At 34.5% G+C, this 23,852-nt stretch overlaps 1 protein-coding gene across 2 annotated transcripts in view; it reads right to left on the reverse strand.

The window, feature by feature from the left end:
• Nucleotides 1-344: 344 nt before the first annotated feature.
• Nucleotides 345-23,852, reverse strand: part of LOC124373521 (E3 ubiquitin-protein ligase RNF103-like) — a 39,086-nt gene continuing 15,578 nt past the window's right edge. For both annotated transcript variants that reach the window (XM_046831885.1, XM_046831892.1), the window contains exons 5-8: nucleotides 23,338-23,536; nucleotides 13,283-13,542; nucleotides 5,314-5,607; nucleotides 345-1,022 (exon numbers count right to left, since the gene is read on the reverse strand). In XM_046831885.1, the coding sequence (XP_046687841.1) occupies nucleotides 492-1,022; nucleotides 5,314-5,607; nucleotides 13,283-13,542; nucleotides 23,338-23,536 (1,284 nt within the window). In that variant the 3' untranslated portion in view covers nucleotides 345-491. The remainder of the gene's footprint in view (nucleotides 1,023-5,313; nucleotides 5,608-13,282; nucleotides 13,543-23,337; nucleotides 23,537-23,852) is intronic.

Raw genomic sequence — 23,852 nt, forward strand, 5'->3', positions numbered from 1 at the left:
CAAAAAATAAGAAAAATACATAGCACCTTTAACATAACTAGATCAATTATCATTGACACACAAACAAATTTGAATTATTATCAGATTTTAATACACCGTCATTTTTTCAATCATAAACATTTGGTTTATTTGAATTTTCATCCAGCAGTTGTTTATATGTTTGTTGTTCTGGTGATGATGAATTAAGTACCTTTACAGTATTTACAAAAATTTTGAAACAATTAAAACAAAATCATCATAAAAATAACTAATCAAATGTTGAGCAAGGTAATAAATAAAAAAAAAATAACTTCAAATAAAATTTATAATTGGGATTTTACAAGTATACTACAAATATTACACAAATACATATATACAATAAAGTTAAGTATGGCAATAAACTAATAAATTTAAAGATCACAATTTTCATTAAAATATATAGAAAATATTTTTACAAGGATTATAAATGGTAACAAAACTTATAAAATTTGTACAGGAATGTATAAAGACCACTACTGCTGGAAGCGGGGGTGGTTGTTCTTGTAGACAGGCCAGCGACAGATGGGACAGTGGTGGTTGTCAGTGTGGAGCCACATGTGTATACAGCGCTTGTGGTAGTTGTGACCACAGGGAAGTCCACATAACACCGAATTGTCCTGGTATGTTTCTAGACATACAGCGCACGAAGTGGTGGGCAGCATCCCCTTCACCGGGCAGTCCACTAAATCTTCCTCCCTCTCTTCCGAGGATGAATCATCCCTGCTGTTGTCTCCATCCATTAGCTCTACTATCTTTCGCCTTACCCTGTCATCCTCCGTAGGGCTCTGGTACCGCCAGATCGGTAGATCTTTGATGTAATCTCCTCCTAACACAGTCGGCTGCAGCCACAGATGTGGGACAGCCAACCGCTCAATCAATAGTTCGATACCCTCCTCAAGTTGTATCTCAGAAGGAGGGAGAGGCCTGCTTAGTGAAGCCATCGGGCGACGGAACAAGCAATCCAGAGAGAGCACTTCCCACCAAGCACGCTCTTCACCTTCTCTCTGCAAAAGTTCAAATAATATAACTGGAGACTGCAAAGTTCTGCACAATCAGTGAATTAGGTGTGACCATTACAAAAAAATCATATCTTAAAAATACTATATTAAGAACCTCACAGGCATATAATATTTATATAACAATGCTAAACTTTTCAATTCGATACAAATTCAAATACCAGTGTAAATTTGTGCTCCAAGAATCTTCATACAAGGCTTAACTTGTAAAAACCACACTTACTGTATACATGATTCATTTCATACAAAGAATTCTACCATTTTCAGACAATAAATTTGAAACAATACAGGGTTCCCACTCAATCTAAATACTCAAATTCAAGGCTAATTCACGGTTTTCACGGTTAAAAAAATTAAAATTCAAGGTCGGAAAGTTTTCATAAACAACGTTACCGGTACAAACAAAATCGTGTTGGAGAGGGGTGAAGTTGAGACGTAAACACTACAGACGCGGCAGAGCGGTAAAATACAATATAAAACTTCTTCCCATTTGACTAACGATGTCATTGGTCGTGCAGGAATTGACGGAAACGTCTAAAAGAACGAAATAACAATAGGCTTCGGTTACGACGCAAGCAATGAGCGGCGAGCGCCCGATTTTATGTGCGATTTGCTACATAATGAATATAACAAGGCATATTATTTTTACAAAACATCATCATAACAGTCATCAAAGCAATGACAAAGACAAATTTCAATATAATTAGCATGCACATAGCTCATAATTTTCTTTAACTTACAAGTTTGTTGAAATCTGAAGAGAACTTTGTTGACACAGGTTAGACAAGATGCAGGGTGACAGGATTCGTACGTTGGCTAAGGCTAACTCGTTTGAGTCCATGAAGTACACTTGCGTGATTATTAAATTATTTTCTTGTTTAACACATTATTATTATTTCGATCAATTTCTTCCACAGGAAAATTTTCACATAATCACAGGTTCACATTTTAATTAGTACATAAGAAAAGGCAATTTTATTGAAATTAAAATAACATATAAACGTTAAATGCATAAAAATTATATACAACTTGTTATATAATTGGGCAGACGCTCTTACCAAGGAATGTTATAGGTTGCGACTCGCCCGGGTTCAGCGTCAAGCTGCGCTCCGGGTGTGTTCCGCCTATCGGACAGTATCCGAGCCTGCCGTCCTGGTGGTTGCCGGAGTCATCCCTGTCAAGCTCTTGGCAGGGGAGAGGAAGGCGATTTATCAGAGACAAGGCGAGATCGGCAAGGACGCAGCAAGATCCGAAGAGCGTGCCCGAACCTTCCAGCAGTGGCAACACAGCTGGGAGCACGAAACCCGAGGACGATGGACTGCGCGACTCATCGAGCAGGTTCAACCATGGGTCGAAAGGCGGCATGGCGAGGTGGATTACTACCTCACGCAGTTCCTGACAGGTCACGGCTATTTCAAGTCGTACCTGAACCGGATGGGCAAGACCGATTCACCGGATTGCATCTACTGCCCGGGCGTTCCCGACGACGCGGAACACACCTTCTTCCGCTGTCCGCGTTGGGAAAGGCCCCGCCTGGAGGCCACAAGAAAACTCGGGGTTTTTTCGGTGGATACGGTCTGCGAAAAGATAATGGAGGATGAGGGGAACTGGGATTGTTTGTCACAGTTCGTCCGGGGCATCCTCCTGGAAAAGAGACCCGATCTGGACCGCGAAGTGGCCCAGATCCCTTGACCGAGCGGCTGGATAAGGAGCGAGCCCCACGGGCTTAAGCCAAATTTAGGCCTAGCCTGAAGTAATGTGATAAACAATCCCAGGTTAGAATCCTAAAGAGTAGAGGAGGTTTTTTAGTGGGTAAACCCGTTTTTAGGGGAGTCCCACACTACAGGCTGGCCACCTGTGTGCGTAATTGCATTTTTCCTGCCTCTCCCTAAAAAAAAAAAAAAAAAAAAAAAAAAAAAAAAAATACAACTTGTTATAAGAAAAGTTATTTGGTACCAGTTTATACAAAAAAAATTATATTTGTACACATAAATAAAGAAATTTATAAAAATGTCTAGAATAAAAGTGAATTACGATTTGCACTTTTTGCTAAGTTCCTGTATCTTATCGTCTAACTCAGCTGCCCTTTTCCTGGCGTCGGACAAAACCTGGAATTTTTGTGCTTCCAATTCTTTTTTTTCTATTGCAGCTTGCTTCCTCTCTTTCTCAGAATTAATTTTGTCTTTCATTTCTTCTCGTTGTTTTGCCAAGTGCTCCGAGTAGTGGGCGTGGGAATTTTTGGCAGCATGAACTAATTCATTAGTGATTTCCATTGCCTCCAATCCTCCTGCTGCTGATACGCCGTCACAAACTTTTCTCAACGTGACTAAACTCTCCTCCTTCAAGTTTTCAACTATACACTGTTTGTTGACAGAGAAGCCTCTTTCAACAGAAGAATTTCCGTGAGAAAGTGTCAGAATAAGTTGAATGAAAAGCTTTAAATCTTTATATCAATTCTCACAATATGAATAATATTGGAGTGCCGAGCTGGGGAAACAAATCTTTCATGTTGAGACATGAAACCAGCTGTTGTCCGAGGATGGGGGAGTGGAGTACACGATATACCCCTCCCCTTCCACTCTCATTGACAGTAGACAACAAAGGTTATTTTTACCATAACATCGCTGCACCACATTACAATAAATGAACCTTGTACGATATATTTTTCATCTGCATGAAATGATTAATAGCGTTAACGTAGTCGTATGGAACCCGACAAAATTATACTTGGACGACTTCCTCGATTTGTAGTTTTGTAGTAATAAAAGCTTAACACTACAAAGTTACTTGACGATTGTTGTTTCCTGGTTAGAAAAAATGCAATGGTTTTTTTTCTAACGTTTTTATAACATGACGTTTCATTTGTAATATTTTACTAATACATTATACAATTTAAACACACATTCACCATAAAAGATTTAAACCGTGTACACTCGTAATATCCATGCAGCTTAGGAATCATAAAAAATATTATTGATAAGGAAAACGCATATCACTACCGTTTAATATCTAAAGAGATGAAAAATAAAATGGTTTTCTCAAACGACCTTACTGGTAATTAAAACAGTTATATAGGCCTATAAAGTTATGGTCTCGCTGCGTTAATTAATATGTGTCGTGTAGGTTCTGCTCCGTCACATTATTATACTATTTATTTACGCAAGACCCTAAATTAATTCAATTTATTGTCCACCATAAATTAAAATTTTTTATAATTATTACATTGTGTTAACAGTCATTACACACAACGATATAGATATCGTACTGAATAGCATTTTTCTCATTAATATTTAAATAAAATAAGGGATTTAATAGAATGAAATTAAGTTAAAATGTAATTTAAATTCCTTACATTAGATTAAGGATTTGTATACTTTTTTTATTTTATGAAAACAATAATAGACTATATCTGATACAATAAAACTCCAATACGAAAAGTGTTTACATTAAACGACAATCTATCAAGTAATTAAATTGTGTTATTAATCTCGCGTTCAATCAGAGAATGCCTTGTTTACAGCCGCGTAGCGTAGCCAAGGCCCGGAACCTTGTTGCCGGCGACAGACAAAGACAGGCCTCACGTGATTTGAGCCGGAAGCGTCATCTCCCACCGGCCCTTCCTTTTCCTCATTTGTTTATAAACCATATTATCAGTAAAATCGCTCAGATAGCAGCACCTGTCAAACTTCGTGGTCTATCCCCTACATTGCGTGCTACTTTTTACTTTGCAATAGCGAAGGTCAACTTTCCCATATGATCGTCTGACGACGACCCGTGTTGATTTTATTTATTCAAAAGTTGTAGAGATTTTCACGGTATGTAAACAAAATTCACGGCTTATTTAAGGTTTTTTCACGGTGAACGAAATTCACGGCTTATTCCCGGTTTCACGGTTTTCACGGTCGGGTGGGGACCCTGCAATATAACTAGCAAAGAGAACAAAAATAATGCATCATTGATTAACCATTTCCAATCGGACTTTTGCCTACTTTTACCCTAGGCTTGTTTTTATTTTAGCATATTTTTAGTTAAACCTCAGGTTTGTTAAAATATATATATATATTATATTTTATAATAATGTGTTATATTTTTAATTTATTGTATCAAGCATAAAAAACTGATGCTTACACTAACAAGTTTTGCATTTTAACAAGGTATGATAACAGTTATGCTGCCGCACCCTGTATATGATATCAGGTTATATGATATTACATTGTTAGATGCGGTCTAACACAAGAGTGCAATAGCAAAATCGCAATATCAGATAAAGCTGACTAACCTCAACATTGGAACCGGATATGTAACACTTGGTCATGAACACGAAGAGCAGGAATGTTGCCAGGAAGAACAGGGGATGTGTGAAGAGCAAGATGCAATCATTGCGCAAGTTGTTACCAAGGTCAGTGAGGGCAATGCTCCGGACAATGACCAGTAACTGGTCCGAGGCTGTGCTCAGCACAGGCCAGCGATATGTGCTCAATATTAGCAGCCAAGCAGCAAACAGGTAGAGGTTGTACGTTGCAAATGTCCATATCAAGATTATTAGACGCTTCCACCATGTGATGAATCCAATCTGGAACAAAACATTCTATCAGTATAAGTATGAATAACCTCTAACTTATTTATCAAATAACACAACACATGACAAGTAAAAAAAGCTTTTTGGTATAAAAAAGTAAAAATAAATGTTTTAACAGTAACATTTTTCAATTATTAAAAATCTATCTAATAAATTTGTTTTTATAATAGACTTTTAACACATTCAGTCACATAGTTTTCATATATTTGTTTATTCCAAAATTTTCACTATTAATATAGCTACCAAACATGTTTATTTAGACTAGCTTTGTTTTCTATAAATTATATATTAGACATCACTTAACATAGCTATGGTGGAAAGGCCTGATTCAATGTGAATGTTGAATTTAGTTCCAGTAAATCTTCCTCTTAGTGCAGCATATGGAATCTGGAGTCATGTATATCTGAATGTTATGTTCTGATGTCAAAACGATGTAAGGAGTTAGTTTTGACCCTTTTCATTGCCGACTTTTTTGGATCTCTTTAGATAAACATGACTCCAGATTCCAGGAGTCAAGTCTGTAACAGCGTCAGATTCAAGACTCTACCCTAAGAGGAAGATAAACTGGAGCTAAAATCAACACTCACATTTGATATTACTGTAGTTATAACTGTTACAACAATTAGTCCTAACAGTTTTGTTTAGTTATTTTAATGCTTCTGAGTTGAGGTTTAAATGCTATAAATCAGCTAACTAAAATTTCCTCCAGTTTGTTTAGATTTATGGCTAATTTTTTAGCAAAAGATTACTGTGTTGATGCATTTATGTACCCTGATTTTACAGTGTAGTAAAGCTTACTCACTAAACAGTGACATGAAATGATCATCAACAGTGTTAGTTTAGTTTTAGTACTGATGTTTGTTTTGTTAATCAATGGTTTTCTGAAGAAGAGTCCTAAGAACCCGGAAATTAAAAACATGTAAACTTATTTTTCAAGTTTTTCTTTCATTTCAACCAACTTACAAATACAGTGAAACTTTCTTATATCGAACCTCAATATATTGAATTCCTTGATAAATGTTAACCTCTATATATAAAAGTTTCAGTTAATCAGTGCAACAAACTGAACTGCAGTACTGTATTTTCATGCCGAGACTTGAAACCCCCACCACCAATACTCCTTCATTTTCAGTTGTCACCTATTGTGAATCATCACTCCACCTTCAGATTGATTTAGACGTTACTGTTACGAGCCAATATTACTACTGTAGTTGTTGTAGACACTTTATGTTGAAGTCTGCTGATTTAACCATGTTATAATGAATAACAAAACAATTATTGTAATCCTCTATATTGAAGTCTGCCCTAAACAGCCTCGATATGTCAAACCCCATTATATAGAAGTTTTGTATAAACCTTTGAGGTTCCACTGTGTATGTATTTTATATATATATATATCAAACATAATCCTTTTATATTTTAAAAATGTTGTTTTCAATAAGGATATAAAGTATTGAGTATACAAAGAAAAATAAAAGTAAACATGTCATACATTTTTAATATCAGCTAAATTATTTTAAACTAAATTTAAATTTATACTGTAATTTTTAAACTCCTTGGTATATTATAAGAAATTTTGGGAATTGGCCTAAAAATCTAAAAATAAAAACTTATTAATAATTGTGTTCTACTCAATTTAAAATTAAAATTAAACTTAAACAATTTTGTTGTTTATGAATTGTATATTCAGAACAAGTATAGACTATAAATTTAGTTTCACATTATTTAGATTATTTTAAACAACTCATCTCTTATTTATTTAAACCAAAATGTAATTTAGATTTAGTGAATAACTGTTAAGTTTGTTCAAAATTTTCCAATTGGATTTAGGAAGAATTATAATGAATTCTTTTTATTTCTTTATTATAAGAAGCCTCTGTGCATTTATTTGTCCATATTATGTATATGTATAGATATTGTGTACATTTATATAGGTAACAGTTGTAGGCGATATTATAGATTCATGTTTTTAAAACTATTTTATGGTAAAGCTACTTGTTCATATTGTATTAATGGACATTGTGGTGTTAACGTTGTGTGTGGTTTTGTAGCTTCCCTAGGGAACACAAATGATGTTTCAGCTGACAATAAAACCTAAACTTGCAAACCGAGACATCCAGATTTAACGTAAAATGATCTTGCTTACAAAAAGAGAACAGTAACTAGTTTCTGGATGTAACTTCAAAGACTGATTATTCAGATTCTTTATCTTTACTTAGTTACTTCCAAAAACCACTCACTAAGTGAACTGGTTTTGAAATTCTAGCGTTATAAAATCCTGCCGCCTGAGACTTCAACCAGATAGTCACACCCTTCCACTGTTCCACGTCGTCATCAAGCCAGATCTTCATTGCTGAAAACAGGTGATATTTGTTGGGTGCAAGGTCCGGACTGTAAGACAGATGTGAAAACATCTCCCACTTAAAAGCATCCAGGAATTCTCAATTCCAATTTGCCTTGTGTGTTCAGGCGTTTTTTTGAACTTAACTTTCCTCTGTGCTTGTTTTGTTCAACTTAACTTTTGCAAGGTTTCACAATACCTCACAGAATTTATGGTTGTGCCACGTTCCAAGAAATCAATAAGAAGAACTCCTTTTCTATTCCAAAAAACAGTTGCCATAATCTTCCATGCCGACAATGTTTGCATACATTTCCATGATTGTTTAGGGGATTGTGTGTGCTCCCACTCCATAGACTGTAATTAGGTTTTGCAATTCACATGTTTTAACCAAGTCTCATATCCTGTAATGATTCAATTGAGCAATGAGTCACCATCATTTTCGTACGTGTTAAAAAATGTCAATGAAGTAATCACGCACTGATTTTTATGAGTTTCTGTTAAGATTTCGGTACCTATCTTGCACAAAATTTATAGTGACTTAACTTCCGCATAACAATTTCATGGAAAAAACTCCTTGAAATTTTAGGAAAACTGAGTGAGAGTTTTGTTATTGTGAATGGGCGGTCTTCTTTAATCTTCTCATCGACTTTAGCAGCAATTTCATCAGTCACAATGCTTGTCCACTTTGTTAGTCATCCTACCCAATAGTTCGGCCTTTTTTAAACCTAATGCACCACTGACACACTCCACTTTCAGTAATCTCATTGTTCTCATAAACTTCACAGAGTTGGTGATAAATCTCAATTGGTTTATTGCGCTTAGCCAACAAAAACCGTATTAACAACTGCACTTGCTGGATTTCAATTGCGTAAAAATAACTTCTCACTAGCACTGCAGGATAGCCATTGAACGGAGAATCAACCTGACATCAAAATGGCCCAACCCTAGCGGCTTCAGAGCGAAATGTAATTTACTTTCTGGATAGCCCTCATATATCAAATATAAATCTAAAAAAAAATACACGTTACACAAAAAGCTCAATTCCAATAATGATAAAATACATTGTTAAAAACTTAAACTTAAATAAAAATTTATCAAGACATCAAACAACTACTGAAAAAAATTATAGAAGTTTGAACACATTGATAGACCAATTTAAAGTTGATCAAAAAATATAAGTTTCTTAACACTTTTGGAAGTGCAACAAAATTGTTGATGTATTAATATTACAGAAACCAAGGAAACCTATAGTAATTTCCAGACAAATATTGTAAATCAACCTACAGAAGTTAACAGCTAAGTATAAAAATCCAACAGTTAAGTAATTTTGACAGTTTTGAAATCAACAAATAAACAATAATACACTATCTTCTGAGGACAGATAAATTACCTTATTTATTCCAATAAACTAGATGTCATGCTCAAATAGTTTAAAACTTTATTTCAAAATGTATTTAAATATTTACTAACTTGGTTATTGACTAACAAATGAAAACTATTTCTATTGTACAAAATAAAATTGAAGATATAAAAGTGATTTGAGACTGGTGATGAAAGCTCTTGATTCTAAACTATCTATTTTATAAAAGTGTATTTGCATAAGATATACATTTTTACAACAAATTCTTAAAGAATGTGACCACAAATAATAAACAGCCACATTTCGCTGGGTATAATTTGTAAACTCATGTGTAAATCTAAAATTTAATCAGTTTATATTGTTTAAATTCAATGCTGGCTATGATTGTGTTCAAAGTTACAATTCGCTACCTACCATTTGCAGTGAGTATGCAATTCAAACACTGACATGCTTTACCTAACACCTAATCAAACAAAGGCCAAGCAAGACTCTTCAGAGACTCATCATCTGGACAGGTAGAAAATGGGATTTTAATGCCTTTGGTGATAATTTGATAAGAAAACGATTTTCTTAGTAGGGCTGATTTGTTGAAAGACAGTGCCCATCAATTTTGGTATTATATAAGTTAAAAAATAAAGTGTAAAAAACTTAGTTTTTTAAATATTTAATTTGGATATATGGTTCTGAATACGTTTAAAGATTTAAATTATATCTTTTAATAAACTGCTTATCCATATTAATAAAACAAAACTATAAACAAGAAAAAGTTTGATTCAAAGCTAAACAAATGCCTCGCAGTATACTTGCAAGACCCATGAGTGGATTAGAAACTTATTTGTTCTTCTATTATCTCCTAGAAAAAATGGCAATTCTTCCTCATCAGATCATCTATTTCTCCTTACAAATGTTGGTGGTTGATCAGATATATACCAGTGTAAATATATAAAGAATAAAGGACGTAACATTTCATTATCTTGTGAAATGAATCTTATTACAAGAAATTTAAAAGCAGAGACTTTGTTTAACAAAAATGTAACATGTCTGTAAATAAAAGTTATACACAGAAAAATTACAACCCTTTCATCACTAAGCATATTTTATTTTGATACAAAAAAAAAAAAAAAACAAAGAAGCTTTTTGGAAAAATGCAAGGTTTTTACTTAATACAACAGTTATTGGCTTTGAACTGTTTGTATGGTCCAGACATGAGAGTAATTAATTAGAATTTTTGTAATTAATTAGAATTGAAACACAAAGCCAGTTGATAGAGAACCAGCTGTTTCATCAGTCACAATTGTAATTAAATGAAACTCTTTCAAGTTAGCTGCTTCTGAAAATGAGATATTATCATCAGTGGTGTGTGATGGTTAAGATATTAAATGAAGCAACGTTGCTTGACAAATAATTGGCATTGCATAAAAAGTTTATTTTCATAAACTATTAAGCACCACATATACTTGATTCAAGTGTAAATAGGGATAAATAACAAACATGTTACTGATAGTACATATTGACAATGGATGCAATTTCCAGATGCTTAGAATAGGTTAAATTGATTTAATGAGTTTTTTCTGACCTTGTTATACGCACTGAGCAATAAGTAACAAATCAGACGTGGGAACATGTTGTGGCTAAAGATCGATTAAAATTACGTAAGTAAATATACAGTTCCCACTCAATCTTAATGATCAAATTCATGGCTCTTTCACAGTTTTTACAGTACAGAAATAGTAACTTCACAGTTGATAATTTTTATGAACATTACGAATAACAATAGAAAAAGGTGATGTTTTTCAGGAGTGGCCGATTTTAGTATTTAGTGCTAAAATACAGCACGAGCGTGTTCAATGGTCTAGGCCTCGGCACTTTGGTGTCTGTTACCAGTTCTCACGTCTGAACTCAGCTTGAATACAGGTGTGTTTCATTTCTCAGACGTGGCGAAACGGTAACAATATTTAAAACTTTTCCTTATCTCACTAACAATGTCAACAATTTGTGCAAAAATGGACACATGCATATACAAAATAGGAATTGATTTTAGGTCTTGGCTACAACGCAAGCAGCAAAGGGTGGTATGCGTGTGTTTGTTAAATAATAAGAATAAAAGGGGGATAAAATTTGCAACTTTTATCATATCAGAGCTCTTACTATTAATCGTCCCATAAGAGCAGTTAATACGAGTGAGAATTGCGCCATCCTGATCATGACAACAAGTGGTGATCGGTCCTGCCGCTATTCAGAGCAGTTTCACACAGGCCACAAAATGCCGGCGGAATGCAAACAAAAGCAGTTGGCTGTGGCAGCGATATCGCGGGATCCTTTTAGATGCCAACGCAAGTTTCAGCAGTCTACTGTGATTCAAATTCCTTCCCGCCTCATTACAGTAGTCTATTGATGAAACAGAATCAATGAAGAATATTTTTTATAATGCTTAGCTGTTTCGTGATTTAAGGTGATGCAGAAGAGACTGAAGAGTAGCAAGACATTTTACAGTTAATTCCATTTGGGTTTCACCTGTCGGTGTTACCTAATACTATTGCACTCAGAGCTTAAGGAAGATGCCAGAATTTTTAAAATTATTACCAAATGTCCGAAATATCCGTCAACGAACAAGTGTGGATCTTCAAAGTTAAAGTCCCACATTTTTAACAGTACAACAATGTTAATATTAGAACTCACATGAATTCAAGCTGAGTTAAGACGTGAGAATGGAGCGGTTTCATACGAGCAAGCGTGAGTTGGTCAATCGCAACATGCAGGCGCAACATTTGTAAACAACCACCCATCACTACAGCATCGCAGCCGACAGGGGCAATGTAGTAGATATGTGGGAGCATTAGAAGGAATGAGAGGGGCTGCCAGTTGATCACCGATAGTGGGGGATGTAATATGAATGCCATTGTCTTTAACATAAAACTGTTTGTAGAAGTAATTATAAACAATCTAACCACCTTGACTTTGACAATTATTAATGTTTCGAAGGAATAAAAATTATTATGTTTATTAATAGTCCACTAAGATAAATATTTGTTTAGATATTATTTTTATATAAGCATAAAATGTTAGGTGATATAACTGATAATGCAACACTAAATTGTAGAAAATTACTAAATAAAAAATTGACATGTTTTTAAAACTGAAAAATAGCAAATTAATTACTCCAGCAGTCAAGTAGAATTGTAATCTCATTAAAATTGTACTAAACATGTATAAGGCTGAATGTTAAAACAACGAATATTTATAAAAACAAAAGTTGTTGGATTTGTATTAATTTACTTATTTACATGTTAAACTAGAATAAAGCAAGAAGTTAATATTTCAGTAATAGTTTTTTAACAGTAAATACAATCACATTTTACGATGTGAAATTTGTACCAAAATTTAGGTGTAATTTTGACATGCTCCCATTAGTAAAATAAACAAATAATTATAGTATGCACTTTTCTTGCTATGCAAAACTAAGTGTAAGCACTTGGTGAGAAAATTTACTTGTAAAGTACTATAACCGTATAATAAATCTAGTAGTAGTGACGGTTGTTTACAATTGTTGCTCTTGCACGCAGTGGTCAGCCAGCTCTCGCTTGCTCTAGTAAACCACTCCATTTCATCTGGTACACTAGTATATCGTGCCATGGTCGATCGCTGCGAGTCATCGCTATTAGGCTTACGATGTGAACTAGGCCTCAAGACAGAGTTACTGCGATAGCACATGTTGATAGCAAATTGTAGAAATTTTCACAGTTTTTACATTAAATTCACAGCTTATTTAAGGTTTTTTTCACAGTGGACGAAATACGCGGCTTCTTCACGTTTTCATGGTCGGGTGGGGACCCTGTAATAATATGTAACATATCATAATATGTAAATCTGTGTAAAATCAATGTTACTCATTTAAAAAAGCACCAAAATGTATTAATTAATAAGTCATTCTTTCAATTAAAAGTAATTTTGATCAGAAAAATGTTTACCTGTACTATTTGCAGGAATGCCATCATGTTTGTGACAAGGAGAGTAAGCAGGAAGATATCGTTGGCGTCAGGCTGGACTGCTCGAAGTAGAGCATTCATGGACCAAAAGTTGTAGTGCTCACCACGTCTGCGTCCATACACCTGAGTATGTTCAGGGGTTACCACTAAGTAGCTGGGCGTCCGCAACTCCTGCTTCAACCTCTGACTCACTGCTCCTTCCTCTTCCTTCTTCACTGTCATCATCCCAAACTTGATCCTACCTGAGAACCAACATTAGTTCAGAAAATCCTTTTGACTAGCTCTTCATCTGTGATCTAGCAGAAACTATAATCCCAAACATTAGATTAAGTCTCAGGAATTATGAAACTAGATGACTAAATAAATGAAACAAGAAATAAATTAGATGACTCTTAGTTTATTTTGAGCATCTTCGTCATTGACTTTTTTGGATCTCTTCTGACGGATGTGGACTCCAAACTCCAGGACTAAAGTCTGTGTGACAGCATCAAGATTTTTAGACACTACACTAGAGAAGGTGAAATGGAGCTGAACTCAACATTAGCACTACTGATACAATATTAAAAAAAACGTTACTTCAAAGAACTATTATAATGATAATAACCTGTAGCATATTGTAAATATGTTAAGGAAAGTTTATTTTATTTTATTAATACAGTACAACCTCTAAAAGCTGGCCATTCAGTATTCCAGCACGTCCAGTAATCCGGCACTGTAATGGCGCCGATGAGTCATCAGTAGATTTCAAGTCTCAGCCTGTTTGTATAGCGTGATGCACGCATTGCAGTTGGCATAGCAACAGTGGTCGTTTGTTAACGGTAGTTGTCCACAGAGAGTCTGTCACAGGTGACCTTAATGAAGACGAGTAGTGAGTACAAGTGCAGCGCAATGTCGCAAAGACGTAAGCATGTCACACAGACATTAGATATAAAAAGTATGTCATTTTAAAACGTTTGGAAAAGGCTGAGAAGTTGGCTTATTCATCTAAGGGATACAGTGTTGGCCATACAACAATTTATGACATAAAGAAGAAAAAGGAGCAGATTGAATCATTCTTCAAGAGGGGTAATGACCCTTCTTCCAGCACAAGAAAAACTCGACAGCAGGTGGGTTTCCACAAGTAGAAGCAGTTTATAGGTGGTTCATACAAGAAAGAAATTGGCACACACCTATTTCAGGTAACATTCTCATAGGATAGGCAAAAATGTTTTACAACAAAATTACGAAAAAGTATGATTTCCGTGACAGTGTCCTGAAGATGAATTCACAGAATTTGAAATGTACATTGTACGAAATAAAAAAATAGATCAAAAGTGTTCAAAGGTTTATTATTATTATATATAATTCAAACAAACACTTTTTGAGGCTACATCTCTAATATAGAGTTGTTTATTTTATTCTTGTGATTGATTCTTGGGTTTCAATGTAAAAACTACTATTTACAGCATCACTTGGAAACTTCCTACGTAGGACTTCCACTTGGAACCTCCCTGATGTTTGTAGTTTATGACCAGGTCAGTTAATTATGTTTTTCACTTCAGGATTCAATGATATTATTAACCCTTTTAACCCCGACGTCCGTACTATACGGACGTCGTAAAAATGGCGTCAACTCCCGACGTCCGTATAGTGCGGACGTGCACTTTTTATTACTTTACTGGCCACCTATTTCACCAAATGCTTGGAAATTTCACAGACTTGTGCACAAAGATATTTTGCATCGAAATATATTAGTTTGTAATGGTTTGACTTCGTATTTTGTCAGTCTGTGACTGAGCAATTGCAGTTCGTCTCGACTGACTGCTCACGCTTGTTGCAGACAGCTGTATATCACATGGTTGTGAATATTCCGTTTTCTTCACAGTTTTAGGTTAAAGCAGTATAAAGTACGGCAGTTAAAGTTTAGTTTATTATTTGTTTTATTTCAAAATGAGTAAAAGACATCGTTCAAAGTCTCCCGTAAGTGAAAATACAATAATTGGTAACCTAGTTGCAAATGGTGTGGATGTGATTAGTGACGACGATTTGAGTGATGGATATCTTGAAAATTTACATTTTGTAGTGATGTAAATATTGTTTTAAAACTTTTTTAAAATTTAGATTATGAACAGTTTTAGTTATTTTGTCAGAAATAACTTTGGTTTTATGTTTATTTTAAGTACTGTGAATTTCAAAGGTCTTGTTACATTGCCTTGCCCAGAAATGGCAAAAAGAAAAATTTACACGGCTTTACAAAAATTGATGTTACTCCACTTGTAAATAAAGTAGGCCTATAATTTTTGTTTCCTTTTATTAAGGATTAAATATATCATAAAGTAAATGGGTATTTTTGTGTCAAATATTTTTTTATCTATATGGTTTCCATGATCAAACTTGAAATTTTTTCTTTTTTATATATGTATATGCATTAAAAAAAATTACTTTCAAAATAATAATTTTATTTGTATATTTCTGTAAGCTACATGTATAAAGAAGTAAAACAAAAAAAGAATTACCTAAATATCTTAAAAAATAACTGAGTTATGAATTTTTTACAAAACCCTTACATTTTGTCTGAAAATGGCTAGGGATTTCTGGCACATCACTTGATTTAATGGCCGGGGTTAAAAGGGTTAAGCTCAAGAAGTTAATTTTCATTTCCTATTGTCTGATTAATAAGAAAAAGGTTTAGAACACTCCTGTAAAATGAATCTTGGTTTACTATTTTAAATAACAAATCCACGTTTATGAAATGTATTAATGCTTTGACTTATCTTCATGATAGTTTCCTTCTTGAACAAAAAGAAAATTCAAGGGGTGAGGGACACCATCATGTGACAGTGAACAGGTTCAGGAGTGCTGTACATGATTGCTTAAGTTTGAGATCCACTACAGGTGTCTGAGGAATCAACACTAAAATCTGACAGAAGAGACAAGTCCAAACAGGCAGAATACACCTAAAGAACTCAGTTGCAATCCATACAAGGTTACCTAGGAGGTCAGAAAAAGCTGCAGACCATCAAGTAAACATTATCCGAGGGACAGACATGAATGTGTCATCTAGAAAAAAAAGATAATCCATAGCTGTAACATCTATTTTAGGATTTAGAACAAGGTGTAAACTGAATTCATTCAATTGCTTTCTACATCTCTGTAATTTCAAGCAGTTGTACAAACATTGTGCTCATGAAAATACAGAAGAAATCTCAAACTCCAATCATCTTGAGCAGCAGGACTAACTGGGGTCAGATTTTTGGATAACTTTTAGGAAGCATGTACAACATTATACTGAAGATACCAGGTTTTTTTTATGTGTAGGGGCGTGGTGTTGAGGAACTATCTGATTATGATGCAAGGGAGCCTGAAAACGAATCGTCTGAAACAAGAAGGGATAATACAAATAATCTATTTGTAGAGGTTAATTACATAAAACGTAAAATGCCGGGTCAGAGTAGGCCTAGGACAGGTAAAAGATGTATGTTTTTGACTGGTAATGCTACTGTTAACAGTGATAAATTAAAAATTGTTGAAAACAACCGACATATTTTCGTATCAAGACTTTCTGAAGATATGGAGTGTGAGGATCTAAGGCAATACTTGAAAGACTGTTCTGATGGTGGTAATTTTGAAGTAACAGAATTAAAAACCAGGTACCCTAGCTACAGTTCCTTTAAAATCGGGGTTCCTCTGACACTCTGGGACAAGGTTTATGACCCAGACTTTTGGCCAATGGGAACATATGTGAGTCGATTTAGGTACCCACGTAAAAGTGCTTCAGTACCTTCTTTTTTGGATCCCAGTCAAGGAACAAATACAATAAAATAGATCTTTCACTTTTAGGTGGTGTTCTGGAGCAAAAGCCTAATAACAATTTAATAGTAACTGAACTTTGTGTTGATAGGCCTAACCTGAAAGTTACATCCTGTGATGCAAATACAATAATTGGGTGTAATTTTAATTTTAAATTGACTTTTTGGAATATTTGTAGTTTAACCAATAAACTCTGTAGCATTGAATTATTGAATAACCAACTTAATTCTGATGTCTTGTGCATTGCGGAGCATCAGAAATCAGAAATTCTTTATTGATAATCTTTAAGATTACAAGTAGCGTCAATTAACAAAAAGTTTACATAGTTATAAAATATAAAAGTTCATGTTTGTCTCTGTCAAGTTGTCAGTCTCCATAAGTAAAATTCCTCCACTGTGTAGATGGTTCTTTGCAAGAGCCAGTTCTTTATTGCAGTCTTCATGTTAATGTGATTGTTTCCTATTTTCTTAATTTCTTCTGGCAGAGCATTAAAAAGTTTTTTCCCGGCATAGGTTGGTTTTTTCTCAAATACAGCTGTTCTGTGAAGAGGTAGTGGAAAGTCTTGACCATGTCTTGTGTTATGTTCATGAAGATTACTATTTCGAGGAAAGTCTTTTAATAAGCAGTACAATATCGTTTCCAGAATATATAGAGAAGTCACTGTCAGTATATTCAATTCTTTAAAAGTAGCTCTGCAGCTTTCTCTAGGTCCTAGCTTCCCCATTAACCGGATTGCTTTCTTCTGAATTTTGAGGACTTTTAGTAGGTTAAATTGAGTTGTGCCCCCCCATGCTGCTATCCCATACCTGAGATGACTTTCAAATAGGGCATAGTACGCTATTTTGGTAGATTCAAGAGTGCTTGTTGCATGGGTCCTTCGCAAAGCATAGAGTGATGAATTTAGCTTCAGGCATAAGTTGTCAATGTGATTTGTCCATGTCAATGTATTATTTAGTGTTATTCCTAAATAATTCATGTCCTCTGTTTCTTGAATACCAGGGATTTCGGACACATAGTTTTTATTAGTTCCTAGAGTGAGTTGTTTAGTTTTCAAGCTGTTTAAGACCAGATCATTGTATTTGCAATATTGTTGGGCCATATTGAATGAGATGTAGGAGTTTATTTCTAGCTGCTCAACATCCTTCTGGGCTGAGAGTAGTACGGTATCGTCTGCGTACATGATGGACTGGTCGCATTGGTTAGCTTCCTCTGAAGTCCAGCATTTGGTAATTCCAGAGTATAGTGTTGCAAGCTATTTTCCAAGGGAACATCACTTGCACGATGGAGTGTTCTTGGCTCCATCTTGGACCAAGTTCTTGGCTACTCGGAGGAGATGACTTGTGAGTTGGCAGCTGTTGTGCTCCCTGTGTTAAAGACGGTTGTTGTTGCGGTTTATAGATCTCCTGCAGGTAGTCTAGCCTCTTTTTATGAAAAGTTGCATGATGTTTTTGCTTTTTTATACTGCATCAAAATGAACATTATTGTAGTTGGGGACTTCAATGTAAACTTTATGGCAGACAATGAAGAGACCAAAAACTATCAATATTAAACTAATTAATTGATAGTTTTGGATTGAATGTGACTGTGTCGGATATCACGAGGCCAAATACCAACTCTTGTGGAACTGCGGGTAGCTGCATTGATAACCTACTAACTTCCCTACATCCTGATAGAGGACAATCGTCGGTGCTCCATAATCCTGCTTCTGATCACAACATCATCTTCTTTGTTGCGGATATCGAGACTGATGGATCTACGGGAAGTGGTCTCATATTAAAACACTTAACTAGACCTTTGAGCTTGTCTGGAGTATCCTTTTTTGTGCATTATCTTAGCCAAATTAACTGGTTAGGTGTATATAGGTTAAATTTAAGTATCAATATAAAGTTTAAAATGTTTCTTGACCTTTTTTATGGGCCTTAAATTGTGCTGCTCCAATTAAAAAATTGAAATTAAAAGCTAAAAGTTCATGTACTAGATGGTATCATGATGGTCTTGTTAAACTTAAGTCTGAGCTGGATAGGTTATATTTTATTACTCAAAATACAAATAAGGATAATAAGGATGTAAAGGCAAAATATAGAAGTCTCAAAGCAGTGTACAAACGTGAGATAAACAGAGCTAAACTTTGTGATAACAATAGTATAATAGATAGATCCAAAAATAGAAGCAAAGCTGCTTGGGGCATAATAAAAAAGTCAGCCAAAGCCCACAGCAGGCCAGTTCCCAAGTCTCATTTTCTCAAACCTGACACTTTTAATGATTTTTTTGTCTCTTCTGTGGAAGATACTTGTAAAAACATTGGTAATAGTACCTATGATTATTTTTATTATCTTGACAAGTCCTGTAACTCAGAGACTATAAATTTTAACTTTAGTTTTAAGGAAATTAAGGTGGAGGAAACCTATGGAGCTATTCTTAGCCTAAGCAATAGCACATTTTTTGATGTTTTTGGTATCAATGCACATCAAGAAATCAAGAATCTTTATTGTTGTCCCACTTAAAAGTATTAACAATGTCAGAGCTGGTATGAGTTAGGCCACATCAATTGTCACATTTCTTATAACTAATTAAAATTCCTTAAAACCAGTTTAAAATTCAACATTTACAACTAATTAAAATTCCTTAAAACTAGTTTAAAATTCAACATTCAATATTATTACAATCACTTAAATAAACTTCCTCAACTGAATAAAAGGCTTTCACTTTTAGCCACTTAATTAACATATTCTTAAAGTTCTTAGTGCTCATTGTTTTGGCGTTGAGAGGTAACTTATTAAATAGTTTTGTACCAATGTAGATATAGCTATGTTGGGATTTGCTCAGCCTAGTATATTTCACATCAATTAAGTTTACAGATCTGGTATTATAAGAATGTACAGAGTTTCTTAGGCTAAACGAAGTCAGATTTTCTTTGATAAAAACCAGGCTTTGCAAAATGTAAATACTTGGCAGCGTTAGTATGCCTAGCTCTATAAAAAAAGGTTTACAAGAATCTGTTTCACTTATGTTCACAAGGCATCGAATAGCTTTTTTTTGACATTTAAATACTTCCTTTGCACCAGCAGAGTTGCCCCAAAGAATAGTGCCATACAAAAGGTGAGAGTGAAAAAGTGAAAAGTAGGCATTGATAAGTATACTAGGACTTGTACATAACTTGAGTTTCTTTAAACAAAAGATAACTCTAGAGAGGCGAGAGCAGAGTGAGTTGGTATGAACACCCCAAGTAAGGCTAGAATCTAGATTAATTCCTAGAAGTTTCACAGATTTATTTTCAGAGCCTTTAGGTCTACTACTTAAACTAAATACAATGTTTTCTGTTTTTTCTTGGTTAACCTTTAATTTGTTTGCATGAAACCATATGTGGGATCTTTCTTTCAGGTAATTCAAAATTACATTATTCAGGTTACAATCTTTACCTGATGTTAACAGAGTTGTGTCGTCTGCATAGAGTATGGTTTTGTTAGGCACAAAGGCAGGCAAGTCATTTACAAAAACAGTAAACAAGAAGGGGCCCAGGACGGAGCCCTGAGGCACTCCACAAGTAACATGCTTAAGACTAGAGAGGTCTGCGCCCACCCTCACATACTGCAAACGATCAGTCAGGTAAGAAATGAACAGAGACAGTTCCTTGTGCTCAACACCATAGTAACTTAGCTTTTCTATGAGTTCATTATGAGGTACCATATTGAATGCTTTACTTAAGTCTAAAAGTAGTGCACAGGCTTCTTCCTTGTTTTCAAAACTTTCTAATACATGAGATACAACATTTTCCACTGCCTTAACAGTTGTCAAGTTATTCCTGAATCCGTACTGAGCAGGTGTAAACAAGTGGTTATGCTCAAAAAAATTCACAATTTGCTTTTTCATAATACTTTCAATTATTTTAGATATAACAGCCACAAGGGCGATTGGACGATAATTGCTTATATACATGTACTAAAAGCTGCTGCCGAACATATTTTTGAGGTCTTGACTTACTCGTTTAATGAATGCATTAATAGTGGAACTTATCCTGATATATTTAAGATTAGTAAGGTTATTCCTGTTCATAAGGAAGGTCCTATGGACAAGCATTGCAACTATAGACCTATTTCTATTATTCGAGCTGTGTCGAAGGTCTTTGAGCGGTTGGTACATGGGCAGATTGTAGATTATTTAGAGTCAAATAAGTTGTTCAGTGACTGTCAGTTTGGTTTCCGTTCTAATTGCAGTACCATAAAAGCGGTACAGGCTCTTGTAAGTGCTTGTTTTGTTGGCCTTGAACAAAAAAATTTTATTAAGTTTAGAAGTTATGACCTTTCAAAGGCCTTTGATACTGTTGAACATAGTATTCTAGTCAATAAACTGAAATTTTATGGTTTTAATCAATTAGCTTTAGATTTTTTTAAAACTCTTATAAATGACAAATAGGTCACAATGTGTATATTTAAATGGCTCATATTCAGTAACTAAACCTATTAACTTTAGAGTGCCGCAAGGCTCAATACTGGGGCCAACATTATTTATTCTTTATATAAATGACCTCCCAGGAAATCTAAATGACAGCTGTGTAAATACTTATCTCTTTGCAGATGACTTGGGGCTATTGGTTAGTGCTGAATCAGCCTTGGACAGTGAAAATAAACTTAGCGATAAGAACTCTACTGTCTTGGATTGGTGTTCTGCAAATAAACTTTGCATAAACATTGAAAAAGTTCAAGACCTACCTCTCAATTTGTACAGTTAAAGTAGCAATAATAGTATTAAGTTTCTTGGAATATATGTTCAGTCAAATCTCAAGTGGCATGATCATATTAACTATATAGCCTCTCGAGTTGCTAAAGGTGTTTTCATAATTAGGGCATTAAAGGGCACAATTTCAACTGATTATTTATTGTTTGTATACTATGCTTATGTTCATAGCTTTATCACTTATGGAATCACCTTATGGGGCAATACACAGTATGCAACAAAACTGTTTATTCTGTAAAAAAGGGCTGTTAGATTGATTGCTGGTGTATATAACAGAGATCACTGTAAAGCTTGGTTTGCAAAGTTTAATATTTAACCCTGCCATCTGTTTATGTATTAAGTGTTTTGATGTATGTTAAAGATAACTTGAATGACCTTGTTAGCCTTAGTGATAACCATAACTATTTTACGAGAAATAGGAATGATCTGTTGCTGATGAAGTGTAAATACACAAGCACGCAAAGTAGCTTTAGGTATCTGGGAATCAAATTGTACAATGCTTTACCTGAACATATAAAAAAATTATCTAGGCCTAGGTTTGAAACCTCCATAAAAAACATGTTGCTTAAGAAGTGTATATATAGTGTAAATGAATTTTACAATGCTAGTAATAGTATGCTTCTTTAACTTGTTTCACATGTTATAACTTGTTGACGTTGTTATACACTATTGTAGTGTCCTGACAATAAATGATTTGATTTGAGTTGAACACAGCAGCGCTACATCATGCTGCTTGCTTGCCTGTACTGGTTGTTAGTTTCAGCAATAATGGTAAAGTGGTCATAACACCTCTATTGGTTGCAGGTGGGTAATAAGTAAATGTGACTGGTTAATTTTCTATCCAATGAAGACATCAAATAGTGGCTTAATGTCAACTAACATTACCAGATGACAAACAAGAATATACTGGTTCACCATCAACAAAATGAAAAAGAAGACAAACTAGTTCCTAAAATTTCTCATTTTGATGCGTTGCAGAAGCAGCTTCTAACAAAGTGCCCATCTATGATAATGTTGCTTAATTGCATCAAAACAAAGGTAAAATGTAATACTCTGGAGTGTCAGTAGTACTGCAAATGTTGACAGGATTTTCTCATTACAAAAGAGAACAAGACTAAGTTAATCTATCTCTTATAGCTGTTTCCAATATTTCCATCACCATCTTGGATATGCTGTCCAGATTTAACATAGCCGGAGTAAAATTTTGTTTTAAAAAATATCCTTGCATATCAATTTAAAAACAATTTCCTTCATTAGTTTAGCTACTGTAGTAAAAAAACTATAACAAAAAATTATCTTTACGGATCTGTAGATCACAAGGTGTACTAGATGTTACATATTACATAGTACATAATAAAACATCGGATTAGATATGAATATTTAAAACCTTGATTTTGATGATTAGTTTTAAGCAATTAAAGTCATTTGTAATTTTTAAGACTACATGAAAATATTCTGTTTGTTTCAGAAACAATTTTATTTTATCACCATGATTTGAAAATAAAATAAAGTACCTGTAAACTTGATACTGAGGGCTGCCAGGAAGAGCGGAGGATGTAGGATGTGAGTGAGCAGCAAAACCTTGACTTCCCGCAGGCTGTCAACTGTGGTCTGATTGCTGCCTCCCTCCAACCATCCCTCCTCCAGTTCCTTGATCGATGCCACCTTATGTACCCGGATAGACAGCTGTTCTGCCAGCCAGGTGATGATATGCTGGAGTTACATACATAGTATCTTCATAATTTGGTTGATCGACAAGGTTTATTGTAGTGAAAAGCAAAAGTTAAATGAACTCCCTGGCTCTCAATGTTGTATTAGTACAAGTTTAATCGATATACATATATTTATATACAATAATTTGATAATAGTTTATATACAATTCTTAAAAAAGCTAATTTATTGCTAACTTTAACCCTTTGAGTGCCGGAGCATCGCTGTCAGCGATCCCGCATTATATGTAAGAAATGCCAGAATCGCTAATTGCAACTTATGCAGTAATGCTTATATTTTATATAATATTTATCTAAAT

The sequence above is a fragment of the Homalodisca vitripennis genome, chromosome 1, assembly GCF_021130785.1.
Source record: "Homalodisca vitripennis isolate AUS2020 chromosome 1, UT_GWSS_2.1, whole genome shotgun sequence".
In the NCBI taxonomy this organism is placed as follows: domain Eukaryota; kingdom Metazoa; phylum Arthropoda; class Insecta; order Hemiptera; family Cicadellidae; genus Homalodisca; species Homalodisca vitripennis.